We start from the raw sequence: 21,617 nt of genomic DNA on the forward strand, positions 1-21,617 counted from the left end.
TTCTTGGATCTGGCTGGCTTTTTTTTTTTTTACGTTCCCACGGCGGTGCCTCAGAAAATTGGGACCGCAATGGAAATGCCAAAAACTGTTTCTACGTACAGTCCATGTCGTGCAGGAAATTAGGTGCATGCACTCAGGGGGCACATGTTATGCCCCCCTGCATGCACCCCATCGACCAGAAGCACAACGTGTTTCCTCTCTGCTACGATTTTGGTGGAGCAGGAACCGCCATGAAAGCCGTGGCCGAGAATAAACTCGTAATATGCTGGGCGGGACCATGACGGTCCTGCCAAGCATATTGTGGCCTCAACACCGCTGCAACACCAACAGGAAACAGCGGTTCCCTGGCAGCTGTGGCGGGGCAATGGTGGTCCGACCACCTTAATTGTAATAGGGCGGTCGGAAGCCCGCCACCACCGCACCCTGTGAGTCTGGCGGTCCGAGGACTGCCAGACTTGTAATCAAGCCCTTAGAGAGTTCCCTGTTCCTGTGTCTTAGCTGGAGCACATCATTGCATTTCCATGATAATAGATACTTGTCTTTGGCAAAAAATAGTGTGAAATAATAGAATCTGCACACTGTTACATTCCTGCTGACAACCACAAGAAACACGCCTCAGGTTTTCGAGCAATTGTGATGTTTGTTGACTTCTGAAGGTGAGTACATCATTCTTGAAAGATTGTTTCAAGTGACAAGAGCAGAACAAATGCATGGGAAGTTAATCAACAGCCTTTCATCTTAGGCACTCAAAGGGAATATTTTGCTTGAGTGTGTGGTAAGTACGATGTAGTATTCTGTATTTTATCGATTTAAACATAATGTTTCTTGACACTGGTTGTAGGTACCCGAATCCAGACTACCCTTCCCTATGTTAGGTCAGGGCCAGTGTCCTTCATCCAATTAGTTATCAACGTAGTTAGATCTGTTTTAGTCATACCCCAAAAATGCTCAGTACAGTACAGTAGCGTTCTGAATTTCCTGCCAGGCACCAAAGTCAGCAGCATTAGTGACCCTGCATGAATGCCAAGGATGATGTCCCATGTCTTTCTGAATGTATCTGTCAGAGTGTTTAACGTCAATAACTGTCCATTAAAGATTGATGTGTCTTTAGAAAGCTATTGAATGTATGTAACTTATCCCGGGTGACTAGTGGAGTGGAGAAGTGTGGCTCAATGGTTAGAGCGGCAGACTCTGATGCAGAGGTCTGGCCCGGGACCAGGGTTCGATTCCCGCCTCGGCCGGTCTTGGGCTCAATTTCCCCGGACCTGATAATTCTCGCCTCGGTGCCTAGTCTAATCATGGGTCCCACTCTGTGACTCTGGGCAATAGCTTGCTTAATCTCCACAACGGCCCCAGCAGCGCTGTGGATGCCTGGCTTCACCTTGGGGGTGCCCAGAAGTGGACATTTCACAGGAAAGCCAGGATGGGTTCCGCAGTGGTATGAATACAGCGCTACGAGGCCTCCGGGTAGAAGTGCGCTATATAAAATACAAACATTTACATTTCATTTACTAGATCCCCCAGCGTAAGTACACCTTTGTGTGACTAACCCCCAGATGCATCAAAGTTATGTTTTGCGAGTCCTTAATAGCGAATTTTAAGGATTCGCTATTAAAGACGCGCAAAACGGGATGCATGTAGGAATCGCAATGTTATTTGCGATTCCTACTGATTCCTTATTTGCGATTCGCTAATTGCGAATCGCAAATAAGGAATGGCTTTCCCATTCATTCCTATGAGGAATGAATGTGGAGTCATTCCTTATTTGCGATTAGCAATTAGCGAATCACAAATGTCCCGCAATTTCCAGGGTGCCAGGGTGTCCAAAGGACAATCTGTTGCACCCCTGAAATGGTAATGTTCACTGGTGTTGCGCACACACGTCCCAAGTACATGTGTGTGTGTAATATACAACTTAGAAAAATGCACTAAAGTGCATATTTCTAAGTTTTTGCTATTTACCATGTAGTTTGAATTCGCGGTAAATAGCGACCCCAGATTGCGAATTCGCAATCTTGGAATGGTTCATGCATTACATTTAAGGAATCGCAAATTGCGATTCCTTAAATGCAATCGCAATTTGAGAACTCACAATTATTTGCGAATTGTTATATTGCGAGTGCATGAACCCTTGATGCATCTCAAATGCCATTTTTGCGGGCGCAAACGGTCGAATTTTGCGATTCGCACAGTTTGCGCTCGCAAAAATGCTTGATGCATCTACCTGTAAGTCCCTACATCATCCTGCTCGGCCAGTGCCCTAAAGGTAAGCAAAGACCATAGCAGCAGGTCTGGTGCATAGGGCGCCCTCCAATTTGTGCGTGATAAAGTCCTGCATCAGCAAAGTCCAGCACCCGCTGCCTGCCCTGCAGTACAAACATTTGCACCAGAACTACGGTGATTCTGGGCATGATGTGAATATAGTGTTTCTAGGCAATCAGGCTAACTCAGCTACTGAGTTACCCACTGCAACTGGGCAGCTAATGAGCTGGAGCACTCAGAGCACTCAGACCACTCTCAGAAATGGAAGCGTTAATTTGTGCAGCAAAGTTTTATGTCTACACCTGCCCCAAACAGGCTATGATAGCATTCTGACGAGGTTGCTGACAAAGGCGTTTAAGGCAAACATAGAGGAAGAAATTAAGTATAGATGATGTGGCAAGATTAGGAGTATGGTTAAGACTGTTCTGCCCATCGCCAATATCACTACTGATAACTATTGAAGCTTTGTTGGTACCCCGGCATGATATCCTACTATAAGATATCAATACAAGTGATATGTCCATATGGCCAGATATCTAAATGTAGTATATTCCGAGGACAGGGGCGGCTCTGGGAGAGACGTGACCTTGTGACTGGCCGTGAGTCTCAGGGGGAAAGAAAAGATTTGGCTACTCTCACCCTCAGGCCCGAAACATCCTAAAACCTCTTTAAATGCAGTTCTTGCCCCACTTCCTTAAGGTGCAGCAAGACATCGGCCCCATGAGGAGACATCATATTTCTGTAGTTTCAGATCAAATTCCCTATCTCACACTTTTTTGGGTGGAACTATGCACAGCAAAAAGGAGAAGGGAGAGGGGACAGTCTACACGTACCCCAGTGGTGGGTTCTTGATTTGGATATTGTCCACTCTGTCTTGACCCTAGCTGTCAGGTGTGATTACAGTAGTCTAATCCACTGAAGCACTTTGCCTTCAAAGCATATTTCTTCTAGCACCACAAAACTTCTCCGTGTCTAGCGAGGCCACTGCAGGGAGCATTGTGGGTGGCAGACAATCTCTCAAGGTATGGATGAGACGTTGAATATTCACTGCCATATTGTTGTATGTTCCGAAACCTGATCGATCCCAGTGAACCAAGTTAGACGACAGTGGGGACTTTCTGTTGGCTATTATTTTGCCCAAAATCTTACAATGGAGTTTGGAGATGGGCAGTAGGAGGATAAAGTCAAGTGATCTCTGTGGGGTTTGAGCAATGACGCAATTATGGCCTCATATGTGGACTTAGGATGGGTTGTTCTGCCATAGGCTTTGAATACATGAACAGCAGTCTGGGGGTCAGAGTAGCACTGAAAGACACCTGGAATTCTGTAGGACGTCCATGGCACAGGGGAGTTTTGCCAGACATTTAGTGTGTTATTGCTTGCCAGATTTCCTGAAGGCCAGCTTCAAGGTTCAGCAGAGAAAGTTTACTTAATTACTTATGAACATTGTAAAGTTGACTGTAGTATGTTGACATCTCATTAATCTAGTTTTGCATATTTAACATTAGACTGTAAGAGCCCCTGAGTGCATTACTAGGGCTTTGTGGATCGTTATTACATGTCAGTCAAAGATGACCTGATCTGCTTCCTTCGGTATGGTGCCTGACTGTGTATTTTCTGTACTCGAACAAAGTGAGACATTCTTCTCGGTTCCCGTATGTAGCTACTGCATGCAATAGTGTCTCTGCTGCTTGGGTTCCTCTTGCATTTTCCAATTCCATTATCCTTAAATCTCCTCAAACCTAGTGATGAGTTGGTTAAGGGTGGACAGATCGCCATGTACAGTCATTATACATAGCCCACATGCAAACATCTTAGAAGCATACTATTTCAGTAATTAGTTGCCATTCAAGCCTGCCTTATCAGTGGTGGTTTTGTTTTTGGATATGTTCCCAAATAGTCTTAACTTAGGCACTGTCTATCAACAAGGTTGTCTGCAGTCTCCACATGGGAATTCGGGTCATCTGCCTGCCGCATATCTGGCTTGCCAGTAAAGTACACTGATCAGACAATTTCTGGACTGGATATTCATTGAACGAAGTTGACCCTTATATATGAACATACAGCAGCAACATATCTTGTCTGGAGTGCAGAGCATGTGTGGAGGAATCGAAGGAGTATTCCACCACACCTGGGTGCAGTGCATGCCTCATATCCATTAGCGTCCAGTGTTGAGTCCACTTTGTGGATGTAAGATACTGTAACAATGTGGGCATTTGGTAGTGGGGAAAGATCTCTCCATCTACAGTGGTGTTGGATGCATATACACAGACCAGCGCTAATGGTCTAACTATCCATTGATTATCACAAATGTGCCCTATGGTTCAGATTGGATTTGGTGGCCACAAACAGCACTCTGGGTTTCAGACATATTAAGATGCCCCATTTCTCATGCATCTGCCCTCTTGTCTAGAATAAAGAATTTCCTGTATGCAGGCTATATCTATTTCACAGATAGGCATGTGTTTTACATCTTTTTATGGGGTTTCCGATTCTCCTATTATTCAATGTCACTATTTGTAGCCATCTGCTGCATCGAATCAAGTGCTCACCACAAGTTGCCACTTGCTCACATATATGGATCTGTACTATTGGAGTTCACCTCTTTAATAAAGATGGACGTATTCATTGCGTCCACCAGCTCCAAAACCAGTGTCCAACTACTAATACATTTCTTTTCTCTCCCAGCCTCTTCCCCCAAACACTATCAAATCTCTAAACAACACTCTTGAGCAAGCTAAAGTATTGGAAACTGCGAGTTGGACCCTCATAATAACCCACTGTCTGCCTCAACTAGGTGATCAATTTTTCCCAAGAATCCTCTTTAACCTCCACAGACTCGTCCACCACTTTTTACACAGACCCCTGATCAAACCGCATAAACTCTCAATTAAAACACTACCTGGCACTTTCCTCTACTTTTCTCTACTAATCACGTGCCACGCCCCACCTGGAACTCAAGGCTGCATCAGCCTAATCTTTTCAGTCCCTAAACCCTCAAATGTAAGACCGTATGGGTATTAAATATGACTCTTTTTCATCATGTCGGAAGTGCAGCAGCCTGGAAAAAAAATAACCAGGGAGGCAACTTAAGGGTCCTTAACAAGAATGAAAAACAAGGAAAGTGAAGTTGAATAAGACTTCCCAGAGAAAGAAGCAAATGTGACTGATTGATTTGTACACAAACAACATTGATCCAGATTTCAATTACTGAAAGTCATCTCTGTAGGTGATTGATGTCAGCCTCTGGCTGACTGTCTCGTCTGTAAAGTCTATTACTTTCTTGTATCCTTTGATTGGCAGGGAGGGGCAAAGCAAAAGAAATAGTACTAGTAGGAGTGTCCGAAACTTTAGGAAGAAAACAATAAGGCACAAATATTTTGGAAGAGATTGCATATTTGTATTTGTTCTAAAACAATTAGTGATGCAGATCTATCTGTGAACTGCTATATTTTACGGCTAATTAAGACTAAGATTTAGTTCTTAATTCTGATGTTTGACAATTATGTACCAAGTCACAAACTAACTTGCAGTGCTTCCTGCTTACCCTTCTTCTCAATATTTTGGGAAAGTGTGTGTCGCTCCAGAGCATGGTCCTTATGTGGTAGTACTTGAAGACCAAACAGGTACCATTAACGTTCAGAGGCCTACATAGAAGAGAGTGGCCGTTCAGAAATCACCAGAACAGTCCACAAATTAGGAAAACATTCACTATTATGGGTGACTTCCTGATTTTCTGGACGGTGGGATGTGTTTCATGACCAGAGCATGTTGTGTGGGGTGATTTACATTTGTTTTTTGGGGTCCTCCAAATGGTTGCTTAAATGCCTGAACCAATGCTTAATCGATGAGCGCTAATTTTGTTGGAGTTGCCACAGATGGACAATCTAGCTTCAGGCAGAAAGTCTGAAATGCACTGCTTTAGGGGGATCAAGTTTGCTACATGGGTTCTTCAAGCTGCTTACTTGCCTCTAATGTAGCCAATGATTGATGTTGAGTGTGTGTTTGAAAACTGTGCTGTCTAATGAGACATAGGAGGTAGACAGGTTATTTAACCATCTTTGGCAAAGCCAATATATCTTGTCTTTGGGAGCTAAGGGCTTTGACAACTGCTTTTGGGAAAGTGTGTGTCGCGTATGCTGTACACTGTTGGAACACTGGGCAACACCTTAAAAAACACAACAACAAGAAACACTGGTCGTTCCACTGTAGTGCATGCATCAGAAATCATAGGCGTAACGTCGTAATGACATGAGGGCCTATTGCTTTCTATTTTTATTTGAAAATCTAAGACAGCAGACGAAACTTGGATTGGTAAATAACAAAAGAGGCTTTTAGCACAAAAGTACTAATTTAAAAAAGCACTGTGCTATTTTTTTTTTTTTAATCACCACGTGTTGGGGATGGGTATATGGTTTAAGAGAGGAACTGGCTAAGTGGGAGGAAGGGTAAAAGCAGCACATGGAGGATGGAGAGAGTAATACGGAGCACAGTCTGGGGGAGAGAAACCCATATATGAGAAAGAGCATTGTGAATTGTGGGTGGGAGGGAGGCACACATAAGTGAGAGAGTAAGCAACACAGGAGGGGAAGAGAAGCATACAAGGGAGACAGATGGAAAACACATGCACTCGTTGAGTGCTTACACAAAAAGAAATGAGAGAGCAGCCTGTGGTGGGGGTGAAAAGGACATGGGTAAGAGAAAATGACAGAGTAGGCGGAGACACGCACATTAGGAAGACAGTTAGAAAATACAAAACTCTTGTTAAGTGGTTGATGAAAAGATACCAACCATTGGCAAAGCCAATAGGTCTCACCTTTTGGACCTATCCGAGTTTCATCAGTAAACGAAAAGAAATAAAAAAGTAGAGCGGTCAGGGTGGCGAAGCATCACAGGGGGCATGGGTGGGGAAAAGCAGTATGTAGAATGCAGTAGGAGCACACAGACAGGGCTGGGGTGAATAACATGGAGGGCGTGGTTGGATAGGGGCGCAATGAGCGCAATTTGGAACTGGGAGGAGAACCACACTGGTGAAAAAGCAACAAAGGGGATTGGGGGGAGTAAGCACACTAGTTCAAGGGAGAAGCAATATGAGTGTGGTGGAGGGGACGGCGTACACAAGGCAATATTTGTGTGCAAGCAAGACAAAGTTAAGGAAGGTATATTAAAAGCAACACAAAGGACGCAGACATGGGAAGAACAAATGGGGGCCAACAACATGGAGGGGAGGACACACTAGGGAGACAGCTAAAAGGAGCACAATGCTTAATCACAAAGAAAAAAGAGTGCTAGAAAATAAAGCAATCAAAAAACACAAGTACGCCGGAAAGGAAAGGAAAGCACACACATACTAACCAATGACAAGCAAGCAAATGAGAGTCACAATGAAGTCGACTAATAGTACGGAATGAGCGGGCTGTAATTCCACTGTAAGCTAACAAAATGGTTCGCATGGGACAGCGCTCGTGTCCTGTCATAATGGAGACTTATAAAGTTTCCCAACAGTGAGCAGTGGAAGGACACGGGTACAGAAACTGTGCTCTGGAGAGGAACAGACACATGATGGACAATGCAAGCCATCAAATAAGAAACAAGCAAATGAGAATGACCATAATACCAACTAATGGTAAAAAATGGGCAGACTTTAAGCCCACTGTGAGATGGGGTAAGAGTACAGTAGATCTTTGCCAGCCAAAGAGCTTGTGCTGTCTGTTTGGCTCTACCTAAAAAACAACACTTGCCACATACATACGTTTTACTGGATAATCAATACAATAGTTATTTCGCACAAATATGGGCTCAGCAGTTAGTATCAGACTTTAGAATTAGGCTGATATTTTCACTAAAACATCATAACATTAGCACAGTTTCGAGGGATTTTGTGAAAGGCTGCATGTAGGTGCTATTCTACATGACTGATATCTGAATGGAACTCTTAAAATACATCTTAAGAAAGCTTTAGCACTTGAGAAAGTATGGTTCAGCCTCAGTGAGTGTTCGCGAAATGGTTATCAAAGATCGAGAATCACAAAAGCTTCTACTTCCTTTGCCAGCTGATAAGATCTGAAATCGTTGTGCTGAACTAGCCATTTACTACCTCGCCACAAACCATGCTATCAATCTGCTGGTTGTAGCCTAAATCCCAACAAATTTGATGGCCGGTCCTTTTGATGCAGGGTCTAGAACTAAGGAATCCCTTGATTACTCCATGAAAGCGCAAACCAAAATCTGCTTTACAGAAAGCACAGGAGACTCTCGTTTATAATCAAGTCTTCCTTACTTGGCAAATAAGCATCATTGTCAACCTCTTAAAACCCTTAGATGCTGTGTTTTTCCATATTAGCCTGGCGGCACCAAATCGTTACAACGACTTGTCTGCATGTTTTTTTCTGTTTAGTTGTTAACACCAGATTAAATCTGTACATGCATTTTCTTACAATTCAGAATCCCTTCTGAAGTGACTAAAAGGGTAGGTTTGAGGCAAAGCATGGAATAAATAAATACTCTATCTTTAAATACATCTTTCCCCTCTTAATTTCTTTTTTCCTCCTTATAGTGTCTTCTCTTGACCTTTATCTTCCCGAAATCCTAAGTATTTTCCCTCACAGCTGAACCTTCTTACAGGACACTTTTAGACCTAGGGTAGGTAAAGGATTGAGTATACCATCCTTATGTTACATATTTGGATGTACTTGATGTTTTCCCCACAGACTTCTATCACATAAGTTTCAGTAAGGCCATAGTAGCTTTTACAACCAAAATGGTAAGCATCTACTCTCTCGGGAGCTCTAGGTCATGTCGATGAACTTGTGGCACTGTTCTGTGGTTTCAGTAGCAGAAATGCTCGAGACGAAACCCCAATAGAGGTTCTGGATCATTCTTAGATTGCCCTAAAACACCATGAAAGGTAAGGCGGGCTGTGTTCTGTATAGAAAATTTATATTGTTTTTTCATATGAAGGTGTATGTAATGAGTGTGATCTTGCAAAATAAGTCACATGCTTCTGTTGGTATGAAGGCAATCAATGAGTAATTGACAGAAACATATTTTGCCTTGTTCATGTGTGAATTGCGTACATACTTGCGCCACATTTACAGATGAGGTGGGATGCAGCCAAATTATGTCATTTGCATAAGCAATATTCAAGTTACCAAAGGTCAGACAAAAAAAACTGTAGACAACCCTTAATAAAAAACTACCCCCCTCCACCTCCCCATAAATGTTACTGATCCAAAATATGGAGAAAACGATTTGTTCAATTTTCCCCAATCTTGAACAGCCCCGGTTGCTTGCAAATGTATTGAGCATGTTCACTAGACAAATGGCTCCAGCATGTCGGACCAAAGAACCTTAGATTCATGCTGATCACTGACGAAACTAAAGTTGAACAGTTTCCGCTGAAAACAGTGATAGGTGCAGGTACCCTTTTTCATTTTGCTGGTAATCAAAAAACTTCCAGAATCTTGCCCATGAGCGATCTGACCAAGTGCAAAATGTGCATCCCTGCAAATTCACTTACCGTTTAATGAGATTGTGTGACGTGCATTTTGTGTATGTGAATGATTGTGAATTCAATGTAGGTGCATTTTGGATGCAACTGCACATGTATTGCATCAAATTTTCTTTGTGAACTAGTCCCACAGTCTTTGGCTCAGATAGGTTTTTCCGTTTCAGCTGTGCCTTGAGACACTGGGGACCAAAAGCTGCTAAGTTTCTTGAAAATAAAGTTATGAAAAGCCCCTCACCTTTGATTGTCTAAATCGTTAAAGAATTTTTTTTTCTTTTTTTTTAGGATTATCCATCACTTGCACTCCTCGGAGAGAAACTGTCTGAAAGCAACATTCATCTCATTTTTGCCGTCACAAAAAACCATTACATGCTCTACAAGGTAATTACTGCTGGCTCATTGATCATTTTTAGGCGCTGGAGGGACTCCTGTTGATGATTGTTCATTGCCAGAACCTACTGGGTCACATGCAAAATTAAACCAGCTACCTACTATTCTACACTAGTTCTAGATTGTGTGTAACATGGACCTCCTACCCCTTTAATAAATGTGAAATAACATTAAAAATACTCCTAGGATGAAGAAAAGGGGGCGCTCGAGTTTCTTAAATTAGGCAAGGTTTTTGTTACTAAATACGAAATAAATATAGTAGGGCCTCGTGGAAAGGCAACGATGCTTCATGGTTCTATGTGGAACAACATTTTAAAAAACTCATATCACCTTTCAAGAACCTGGAGAGGCACTGAAACTATAGGATTGGCAAATGACTAAAGATGGCAGCATGTAAGGGTCGAAAGTGTCGCTAGGGAACATTCTGTCTGGTAGGCAAGAGGCATAGTGTGAAAGTGCTTAAGTGCCTCGTCACGAGGCTTACATCAGGGTAAAATCGAGGTTCGTTAGTTGGTAGAATGAAGTGGGTTATTTTATGTTTTACTTTTTTTTTAAATTTAAGCCTTTCCTTTAAATGAGTAAAGTATTTTACAATACTAATACATGTGTTCATTAAAATCAAAAAAGTACATACAATTTTGGATTAACTTGATTTTCAACTGAGGAAGAATCAAACCTATTTAACACACAGGATGGAAGAACAATACAGAACTGAAAAAAGAAGAGCGGAGAAAGGCTGAATGGTTAGAAGGATCAATTAGGAAAGACGCGTGGACATGTATATTAGAAATAATGTAATAATGTATATCAAAAGCACTAGAATGTTGGCTCACATATAGTTCCAGTGCATTCCCATGTAGCTTCAGGTAAGCGGTGCCTCTCATTCTATACAGATGTTTTAACAACTATGCGTGTGTGCACATATCCAGCTGTCCATTTCTGGTATTTTATTTGACCTAGTTCAAGCAGAAAATGTCTTTTGGGAACCGTGAAACTGGACGCATGCTGCGACTGCATCTGCTGCACTCCCAATTTGCACCACGTGACTTTAGACACTGTATGGGCAATACATTGAGCTTTACCTCATGTGCCTATTCTGTGCAGCAGTTTTTACTCAGAAGACTGTCCATGCGTAGTTCACATAAAACCCATAATTCGTTTGAGAATTATGTGTGAAAAGAAGATTCTCCTGTTATACCACCCCTGGCAAATAGCAACCTTTTAAATAAACATGGGCTGTTAGGTGCTCGTGCTCCTGCACCAATAGGGTCACTTGGACCATGAACTGGAATGCATCATCTCCCTGGAGATGTTTACACTGGACTATTGGAAAATCCATACACAGGCCCAAGAAACAGTTGTAGAAACTGCAGATAGTACTGAAGCAGGCAGCACGATTCTTTGCCCCATAAAGAAAGACTTCTGGTGACTGGCGGCATAAGGGGCCATCAAGTGAATAATGCCAAAATAGGATTTAAGGTCATTAAACACAGGATTATTCTGGAATGCCTGTGGCTGCTAACTGTCAGAAATGCAGGGCCCTGTAAAGGGAATTTTATTTTTCTGAACAATAAATGGCCCCTTAAAAACCTGTGTCTTCTTGGGAGCCAGAAAATAATTTAAACCTCTGATGGAGCAGCGGTCTCTAAACTTCATTCTTTTGGTATAGTCATCAAACAGAACCCCCCACAGGTTACATGGACCTTTGACAATTGATTTCAAGCGTGGAGAGAGAACTAGCATTCAGAAGACATGAATTTCAATAAATCAGTACAATTCTACAATAATGACCAAGATGATGGTATGCAGCTGTAAGGGTTTATTTTCAGATTATTAGTTGATTACAATCATTAAACTTGTCAATGATTAATCAAATATATCATAACAGGCAAGGTGTTAATGTGTTCATGCACTCTAAATCGAGATATTTATTATAAAATAGAGAATGCATTTAATCAGTATGTAAAGAATGCTAATTATCCACAGTTGTGTGTATTCCACAGAGAAACTAATTCTAGCTTAATCAAGAAATGAAAATACAAAGGGAATTTTTAAAAGTGAAAGAAGGAACGAGTTAGCATCTCGTGAACCTCCTTAGAAGTTCAGTGTTTAGCACGCAGCCTTACACTCTGGGAGGTCTTCTCTCTATGAAGTCAGGAAAGGGTCTGTCCTCTGAATGTTAAGGACACTGATTTAGAGCACCATTGAATGTCCTAGAACATCCATGTCCTTCTCCCTCAGGTCAGAACCACTCCTGTGGTGGCATTTGCTGGGAACCGTTAGACTCCCCAAATTCTCACTCCCACAAAATTAGATCCACATCTGCTTGTCTTTGAATGTAGTATACCCCTAGTACACTGGGTACAGGGGTCTCGATCCACCATCATCTCTTCATGTTTGCTTCCAGGGTTCTCATCCCAGGCATCTCTATCAATCTAGTACAAAATAATAAGCATTTCTCTAGCTAACAAGGGACTTGATAACACACCTGCAAAGAAAGAAATACACAGCATTCTAGCAATCTTAAAATGTGTATCACTCTGGTAAGGCCTAATGTCAAGCTAAGTTACCTTGAGAATCAAAATGGAAGTACATTATAATGTTGTTAACCATAAGAAAACAAGCTGTCATCTTTATAACGTGAACATTCAAAAAAAATAAATGCATGGGTTAATTATTCACTCCTCTTCTTTACATAATGATTTCCAAATAAAAGCACAGCAACATTATATATCAAAAGGCATAAACAAAAAATACACAAGTAAAATAGTTAAGGCACACATTGGATTATATACTGTAACACATGAATAGAGTACATGCAGAGGGTGGATTCTAAATTATGCTGCTCCTGCACATATATTAATTTTACAGAATCTGGTACCTTTACCCCATTGTGGTGTCACGTGCCTGTGTGGACTGTCAGTTGTTGCCTGACTGGAGCTGGAAAGGGAGAAGTGTGATGGTGATATCGAAAAGAATAGCTTGGGTAGAGGTTGCGCATTCTGCACCCGATATGCGCTATTATCATTGGCTTTACAAAAGACACGGCCCGCCATCATTTGCACTGGAAAAGGAACCAGTGGAAATGCATATGTCACAATTTTGTCTGATCGTGTGATACACATTGTAATCTCTGTGGAAAGGAGTGGAGTAGGGCTCTACAACTGCCCCCACTTCCACATCCCATTATCAATCCTATTCTTTACCCCTCCCTCTTAGTGGGAAAGGGAAGTCACCAGGTAAGAGAGTGTCTACTGTTACCTCAGACACTTCTCAGCCACCGGTACTCCGCCTTCTTCCCCCACTAGTCCAGGAGAGAAGGTGTAATCCACATTATGAATAGGCTGGAAGAGAAACGGGCAGGGTTGTTTTGATTTGTCTTTCTCTGACAGACATTTTCTATTATTGTCCTCCCCATAGCCAATTATTTCATTTCGTTTTGGTAAGACCCGCATATATGTCAGGAAAATAAAACCATACTACACAAGCCAAAATAAATAACACACATTTCACTGAGTAAACTATAGCTCCTGATTTTGGCCACAATGAGAATTCTGCGTCTTGTGCTTCGCATTTCATCCTTCTACCTTAAGGAAAAGGCCACTAGTGTTAAGTGAAGCTGCCACCTTTATTGTGTTGCTACATTGCAATTATCCAATATCTGCAGCAGAATCTGCATACTTCAACCCAAGATATCTACCTCTCATAGATCAAAGGTTATTAATAAGTATGAAGCAAAGCCAATATGTATGTGCAAACTCGTGCAGTATAATTGCATGAAAGACAGACAGAAAATTGAAAAGGCAGACTGTATTGAAGGCCCTCTGGCCTTCCATACAGTTCAGCTTTGTTGCTTTGTAAATAGAAGTTCAGATGACAAAGCAACCTTAATTCACTAGTTCTTCCTTTGTTGCTATAACATAGAAAAGGGGGGCACTACAATGAAACCTCACATGTCGCCGACCTTTGCTTTCCATGGAAACAATAGCAGACCTATCTTGAATGTAATAGAGCATTACAGTGTCGCCCACGTTTGGTTGTAGAATGCTGAAACACAAGGAAACAAAACTACTGTTTGCAGCTCAAATGGGAAGCTGTTTGGATGACACAGACACTTTTTGTTTTTCTAGTCATTCAAGTTCTTTTTGTGTTTAAAAAGCTTTATTGAATAATAAGAAGTGTTGCAGAGAACTAGCAGAACATCGTAGAGGAATAAGCTACAAGAAATACAAACTTGGCTAGTAATAAACAGGGGAGAGAGATATTTACGTTTTTTTCTGTGAAAACAGGGATCTGGGATGAGGGGAGAAGGGTACGAGGAGAACAGGTTATCTTTCATAACCGTAAAAAGATTTAAAGATTATTTTGTAACAATTGAAGAAGTCAGCATACCACTAAAAGTTACAGAAGAAAAAACGTTCAAGGAGGTTTGAAATGTTCAGAACAAATATGAGAATATTTTGTTTTAGCAGACTTATCTAGATATAACGTTAGTGGCAACCAAAATAAATCTCTATTAACAAATGGTTTACAGGAGGAGGCAAAAGTCATTAAAGTTCTTGTTTACATCATGGACAGTGTTGTGTAGGCAGGAGCTACTTCAGGATGCTCTCAGAGTTTATTTGGAAGAATCCAGAACAATTTGTATCTCTTTCTAAGGTCTGATGAATTCATTCAATCATATAGTGATTCCTAGAGAGGCGTGTGCATCATGAATATGTAATGTATAATAAATACTGTCTGCTCTGCTGTTTCTTGGAAAAGAAGTGCTCACAGAGGCCCTATAGTCTGAGCACAGCGTAAACCCAAAAATGAATTAAACAAAAACATAACTAGGTTTTGCAGAATTAGAGAGGCACAGATTTTATTACAAGAAACGTGTAGATATAAGTATATCTTTTCCGTAGTGCACTATTGTATACATTTTATATCAAATATTTTAATGTGTGAGTTAGAAAGGTCATCACTAACAATAGTGGTCCGGGGCCTCCACGTAGAATAAAATTATTAATTGCTAGTACATTACGTTTTGAATACGGCCTGCTGGATTTATATAGCGTTCTGTACTTGGGGCCGATTATGATGGCGGACGGACCTGAGTCCGTCCGCCACCATAGAGCAGGAGGGAACCTCCGCATTGCCTGTGGAGTGCCCTCCTGTGCAATTAGGATGTGACCGCCACCCTGGCGGTCACATCCTCTATTTTTACCATTGCGGCGGGTGCGGCTTCAAGCTGCATCCGCCGCAATGGTAAAAATGCATACATTGCATTTGTATGCAGAAAGCGGCAGGCACCGTGCGGTGCCTGCCGATTTCTGCATACAAATGCAGGGGGGTACCATAGGTACCCCCCATGTGCACCCCCCACACCCCCTTCACCCAGGGGGCCCGCAACGGGCCCCCGCAGTGAAGTTACACATGCTTTTCCACGGCGGAAAACCCGCCGCGGAAAAGCATTTTTTAAAGCCCTTCCTAATATGGCGGACGGTGTCTGAGAGACACCGCCACCATATGAGAGCTTTTCCGCCACGGTTGTAAGCCAACCGCGGCGGAAAAGCTGCGGACAGAAACCAGGACCCACCAGCCATCCTAATGTGGCGGTGGGTCTTTGGTAGGTCCGCTGCGGTTTTTCCGCATCTTCCGGGCCGGCAAAAGCCACCGCCGGCCCGGAGGATGCGGAAAAACCGCAATCATAATAGGCCCCTAAGAGCGCTGCGTATTTTCTATAGCAGTGGCCTGTTTTGTGCATTAATGTCTGTCGAAGTAGCAAGATATAATTCCTAATTTGGCTTCTTTACCACGTATGTGGCACATACGTCTGTAAAACCCAGCCCCATAGGATAACCGTTCATTGCTGAATCATTCCTGTCACTTTTTGTAATGAATAACGCCACTATTTCACAATTCTTGCTCCAGTTTTTGTCTATTGCTTTCAATTTGTGAGCCACCAGCTGGCTGTATGCTAGTAAATTATTTTTCGAAAATCACAAATACATATTTCTTTTTTTCTTTTAGAATTTTACGTCCCTGATACCCGGAACAACAGTGGAAATCCTGGATAAAGACTCCAAAAATATTCTACAGCTGATAATTAACGCCTACAACGTAAGGCTTAGGTCTCTTTCCTTGGCTTAAAGATCGTGCTTTGTTTATGTACATGTTTTGGTTTCCTTTGAGGACTCCATCTGGCCCTCCCTGCAGGCTGTCTGTGGGGCTGAAAATTACAAGATGCTTTTATAATGTTTCTCCACCTGCAGGGATAGGTCGCTGGCTCTTTCATGTCTGGAACTGGGCGCTGTGGGGTATCGCGGCTAGCCATGGCATGCAGTCTGCTGTACAGTTTCAATTAGAAAAATTACAAAAGACACCAGGGGCCGTATTACACAATATCATTGTTTGCACCCTTTCAAAAGGTGCGCCGGGCGCAAACAGTGATAATGTTCCCCAATATGGTGTATGCGCTGCCCCCAGGGCAGCCGTGAACTCGTGCTGGCCCCAGAGCCGCGCATACATGTGAGAACCCGAAGCAGCTGCTCTATGTTTTCACAGTGCAGGCGGCATCCGCCTGCACTTTCAAACGGGATTAGAGATCCCTTTGCAGGTGGGTGCAGTTAGAGACTGCACCCACTTGCCAGGGGATGTTTGGGGGGTCAGTGGGACCCCCTTTAACCCTGCAGAAGGCTACTCTCGGGGGCGCACTGACAGTTCGCCACCTTTTAAATAATGCTCCGTCACAGCACCTCCTGAGGGCTTCTTTGACTCTGCGCCCACGCCTGTAATATGGCGTGGGCGCAGAGTCAAAGGAATTCCCTGATTTGCATAGGGTACACCCCTATGTAAATGAGGGAACACCAATCTGAAGGTAGCGCTGGCGCTTTAAGTGCGCCAGCACTATTGGTATTATAGAAGGGGACGCACAAGCATCTGCGCCCTCTTCTGTAATACCACAGTGCCCAGGGGGTGTGCAAAGCGGGCGCAAATGCCCGTTGTGCCCCCGCAGCACCGTCTGTAATACGCCCTCAAGTATTTCTACTGAGAGGAGCCCAGTATTGTATTCTTATTGCAAAAGGCAAGTCGTGCGGGGACGGGGCTTGATTACACAGATTGCATCAGCATTTTCAGAATACAGAGTTGGCACTGGTGCAAATTTGCACCAGTATTAATAACGCTGACTAGTGAAGAATATTGATTTTTGTCAGTCAGTTTATGTAAAAGTCACTTCACAGTTGTCATTTGGTGCAAATTACAGTGGAAAAATTCAACAATAGTGCAATCTGTGTAGTAAAGAGATATTTGTGTAAAATCGCACCATTGCAATCTGTGGAAACAGATAAAGCTGATTCATCTTTTAAGCAACATCATTTGGATTGCTCAGACAAGGTAGCAGCACTTCTGGTGACTGTTCAGTAGACTTTGTGACTAGTGGTGTATAGATTAGTGCTGCCTTTATCCCTTATCTTCTTGCTACAGTCACACATTTTGTTCTACCGGCCCCTCATCTTACTACGTCCCAAAGGCTTCCCTACGATTTCAGGGGTAAGTCAGATGAGTCTTATGCTGACCCTCTACCTCACTCTCACATCTCAGACTGATAACACTTTTTGCCAAATAACTCAACTACTAAGACAATGCCAAAGTGTGTTGATCGATGCTAGCATGAGCACACCTACCATAGTTAGTTGAGTGCCTATTATGCAAAGCCTCACTCTGCTGGTGTTCACCCACCGCACACACCAACACCAACACCACTGTGTTATAAAAAAAATCAATGAAGTAAGAAACTAAAAACGGATGTTCATCTTCCTACCAACATCTCATCTGCCTTACTTGATACCAACTCACTCGGCTGACACACAGTTGCATGAAGCATATCCAGCTAATACTACTGTTTGGGCTATACCAGGTGAACAGGTCCTCCATATGAACACACTTAAGCTTGCAAATGATACCATTGGACAAACATTTGTACAACAAACATTGATCTAGCAGCCTTCACACGCACCAACCTGCTTCACTCAGAAGTGGACCAGTGGTACCTGTAATTTCTACTTAAAACACAATTCCATCACAGCCACTCGCAATACCATGGTTCCCTGCCCACACAGTCCAGTTTTCTCACCCACACACAACTTCTCAACAGTGTGAGGAGGATCGTCGCCCCACTGCTATTGCAGTAGTGAAAAAAAGAAAATTATAATAACAAGATCTTATTATCATTTTCTTTTTGTTTCGGGAGTCGGGCGGGCTGGCTCTGTGACGCCAGACCAGGGGAAGAGTGGTTTGCACTTCTCTAAGTGCACATGTCAGTTTGGCCGGCCCTCTAAGACCGGCCAAATCATCATGCACACTTGGCATGTTCTCCATTGGGCTGTGTTGCACAGCCCCGTGGAGAACGTGCTCAGCCTCCCCGGGCACTTCCTGAGCATCCAAACAGGATTGCTTGGGAGAGCCCGGAAGCCCGAGTGTTTCTTGTGCTTCCAGCAGAGGAAGAGAGGCGTGTGGCGGCAGGAGAGGATTGCAGCGGAGAAGGTACGTTTTTTTATTTATTCATTTTTGTTTAATCCCCCGCCTCACCAGCCCCATTCCGAGCGAGCCGCCCCGGCTTATCAACCACCAATATGGACATTGCATGCCAAACTACACAGCCATACCAAGACTTTAGCTCCCCTGAACTACATGCCAACTCAAACAGCCACAGCTCCAAGAGGCTACCAAAGACAGACATGGGATAAACCAATACCAACATTATAACAAAAGGAATGTTACTGTATTCTTGATTGGTTTTTCGATCTAGATCAGCGCTAAAGGTATATTACCAAAGCAATGTGTGAATTCAAAATTTGCGAACATACCTGACAAGAATTTTCAATTCTATTAAGAACAAGGAGGCGAGGATTATGCTTTCTCATTTCTTTATTAGAAATGCTCAGCAGCTAATAGAAAAACAGTATATAAAAATAAAACTACAATACCCATGAACCTCTGGGTATCACATGACATATCATAGAGTCACTGGTATAAAAGGTGCCATAGAGAATACCAAATCCTCTTTCTTTGGTGACTAAAACAGGTCAAAACAATAAACCAAACAGCAGTCCAAGAAGCAAATCCAGAAGAAAGGAACCAGGCAACAGAGTCCATGAAGAGAGGGAAAAACTGGATGCTTGCAGCTGCAGACAACTGGTAAGAGAAGACAACCGCCAGGCTGGACGACGCTTGCTCGACATCAACCTCTATTTCGGATCAGATCCTGAAAAGAGACATAGAGCCGAAATATACACATCTAGAGCTCAGAATCTCAATAGAAACAAAGGGGGGGGGGTTAAATACAAGGAACAATAAATCAAACACCATATGCAAGCAGCAATGCTCAATAACAAGATAAAACGTAAATGCAGAATAAGGGTGGGATAATCCTCGCCTCCTTGTCCTTAATAGAATTGAAAATTCTTGTCACATATGTTCGCAAATTTTGAATTCTATGTCAGGAGGCTCTGATTATGCTTGTTCAAAGCTGATCCACCAAATCAGAAGCAATATGATCAATAGGTTTGTAATAAAAAGTTTTAAACACAGAATCAGAAGACCAATCAGTGGCCTTCATAATGTCAAACAAAGTCACTCCCATGGAGAATGCTTTAGAAGCCATAGTCCCACGTGCGGAATGTGCACTAAAAGTCGAGACATCAATACCGGCCTCTGACATGAGCCATCTGACCCAGCGGGCCAATGTAGCTGGGGCGACAGGGCGAAAAGGCTTCTGCAAAGCAATTAACAATTGACCATGCATATCGTGACGAAAAGGAGCAGTACTCACCTCATAATCCTTAACACATTGAACCACGCAAAGTTTGGGATTATTGGGGGGGCGTGGCTTGGCGCGCAAACGGAATGGCCGCTTAGCTAACCGGCTCCCGTTTCCTACAACATTGCTCCTTCATTAATCCTTGCCGTCTGGAGGGCTGCCTCCCCCTGAAACGGCAGAATCGGCAGCTGTTAGCGTCCTCTACACTCGCCCCAAGTTGTGGGTCGCTGGGAGCCACCTACGCACAGTTACCGGCGCCGGAGCATTTCACCGGCACACGCCCAGACCCCGCGGGGGTGGGCAGCTCGGCCCCTGGCGCTCACGCGAGGCCGGTGGAGACCACGAGGCGGAGGGCCCCCGGCGGAGAACTTGCCACAGCAACCAGCCGCGTTTCATCAGGCGGACGGAGCCCCTGACCCTGCCTTCGAGTACAGTGGATGTCATCGTGGTTTGCACGCATCTGCCTTCCTGCACGCTGCCGTGCTGCGGGAGCTGGCCGGGAGAGCGTTGGCAGTGGTGCTCAGTGACGGGCTCGAACATCGGCATTAATGGCGGCCGCCGGCTACAGCGCAAGTGACGAGCCCTGCCCCTGCTGAGATCCTGCTGTTTGTCTGACCATCGGCGCTGCGCAGTGAGTACCGGAATACATTGGGGGCATTACCCTGCTGCCTCAGCAGGTCCATAGCGGACTTCCCTATTCCTCATAGACGTTCCTGAGGCGGTGGTACCGAAGCTTGCCGGGAAGGGTACCGACTCACTCCCGCTGCCATTTGCTAGAGACCGGCACCCACGGTGAACTGACTCACCCGATTGCATTACCCGGGTCGGGCTGGGGGGCTGCTGCTATATGTGCTCATACATCGCCTGGGGGCCTGGAGATGCATTGGTTGGTCTGCCGCTGTCCGGACTGGGAGTAGCTGACTTGCACTACTGATACTACTCTTCCCTACCTCCCTATCGCATTATCGAGCTGGTGGATCTAGCCCGGCCGGCCCATCACGGTGGCATACGGTTCTCGGGGCCTGGAATATCTTACCCCGCTACACACCGTTCTGTACCTTGCATAGACTACGGGGAGAGGGACTCACTCCGCTGCCTGGTCATATAGCGGCCCTTCTACAACCTACCAGATCCTATAAAGGTGGCTCACGAGAGACGCAGGGGCACGATGGTGCGCCCGGAGCACCGACAAGCAAAGCTCAGCTTTGAGAGCGCCAAGAAAGGAACGAAGACGACTGCGGTGAGCCCTGGCCCGAGTGGCGCGGACCCTACTGCTGCGCCCTCCCCCCCGGCTTCACCTGATCTGCAGGGCCTGTTCCAAGAAATGCGACAGGGCTTCGCCACGGTGGTGGAGAAGGTGGACAGGATATCCTCCAGACTGGACGCACTGGTCCACAAAGTAGACCAACATGAGGAGAGAATAACCGCGACGGAGCAACGAATATCGGACAACGATGATCTCACTGCTACCCACACCTCCCAACTTGCACGTATGGACAACCTTCTGAGAGTCATAGCGGCCAAGAACGAGGACTTGGAAGCCCGTAGCCGACGCAACAACATCCGCGTCACGGGTATTCCGGAGTCCACAGCCACTGGAAAAATGGAACTATACATCGAATCGCTTCTCCGGACGTCCATAGGAGAGGATGC

General features: G+C 44.0%; 1 protein-coding gene across 3 annotated transcripts in view; it reads left to right on the forward strand.

Moving 5' to 3' along the window:
- ITGB5 (integrin subunit beta 5) overlaps nucleotides 1-21,617 on the forward strand; it is a 780,917-nt gene that overhangs the window by 453,736 nt on the left and 305,564 nt on the right. For all 3 annotated transcript variants that reach the window (XM_078682057.1, XM_078682058.1, XM_078682059.1), the window contains 2 exons: nucleotides 10,055-10,150; nucleotides 16,175-16,264. In XM_078682057.1, the coding sequence (XP_078538183.1) occupies nucleotides 10,055-10,150; nucleotides 16,175-16,264 (186 nt within the window). The remainder of the gene's footprint in view (nucleotides 1-10,054; nucleotides 10,151-16,174; nucleotides 16,265-21,617) is intronic.

The sequence above is a fragment of the Lissotriton helveticus genome, chromosome 3_1 (assembly GCF_964261635.1).
Source record: "Lissotriton helveticus chromosome 3_1, aLisHel1.1, whole genome shotgun sequence".
In the NCBI taxonomy this organism is placed as follows: domain Eukaryota; kingdom Metazoa; phylum Chordata; class Amphibia; order Caudata; family Salamandridae; genus Lissotriton; species Lissotriton helveticus.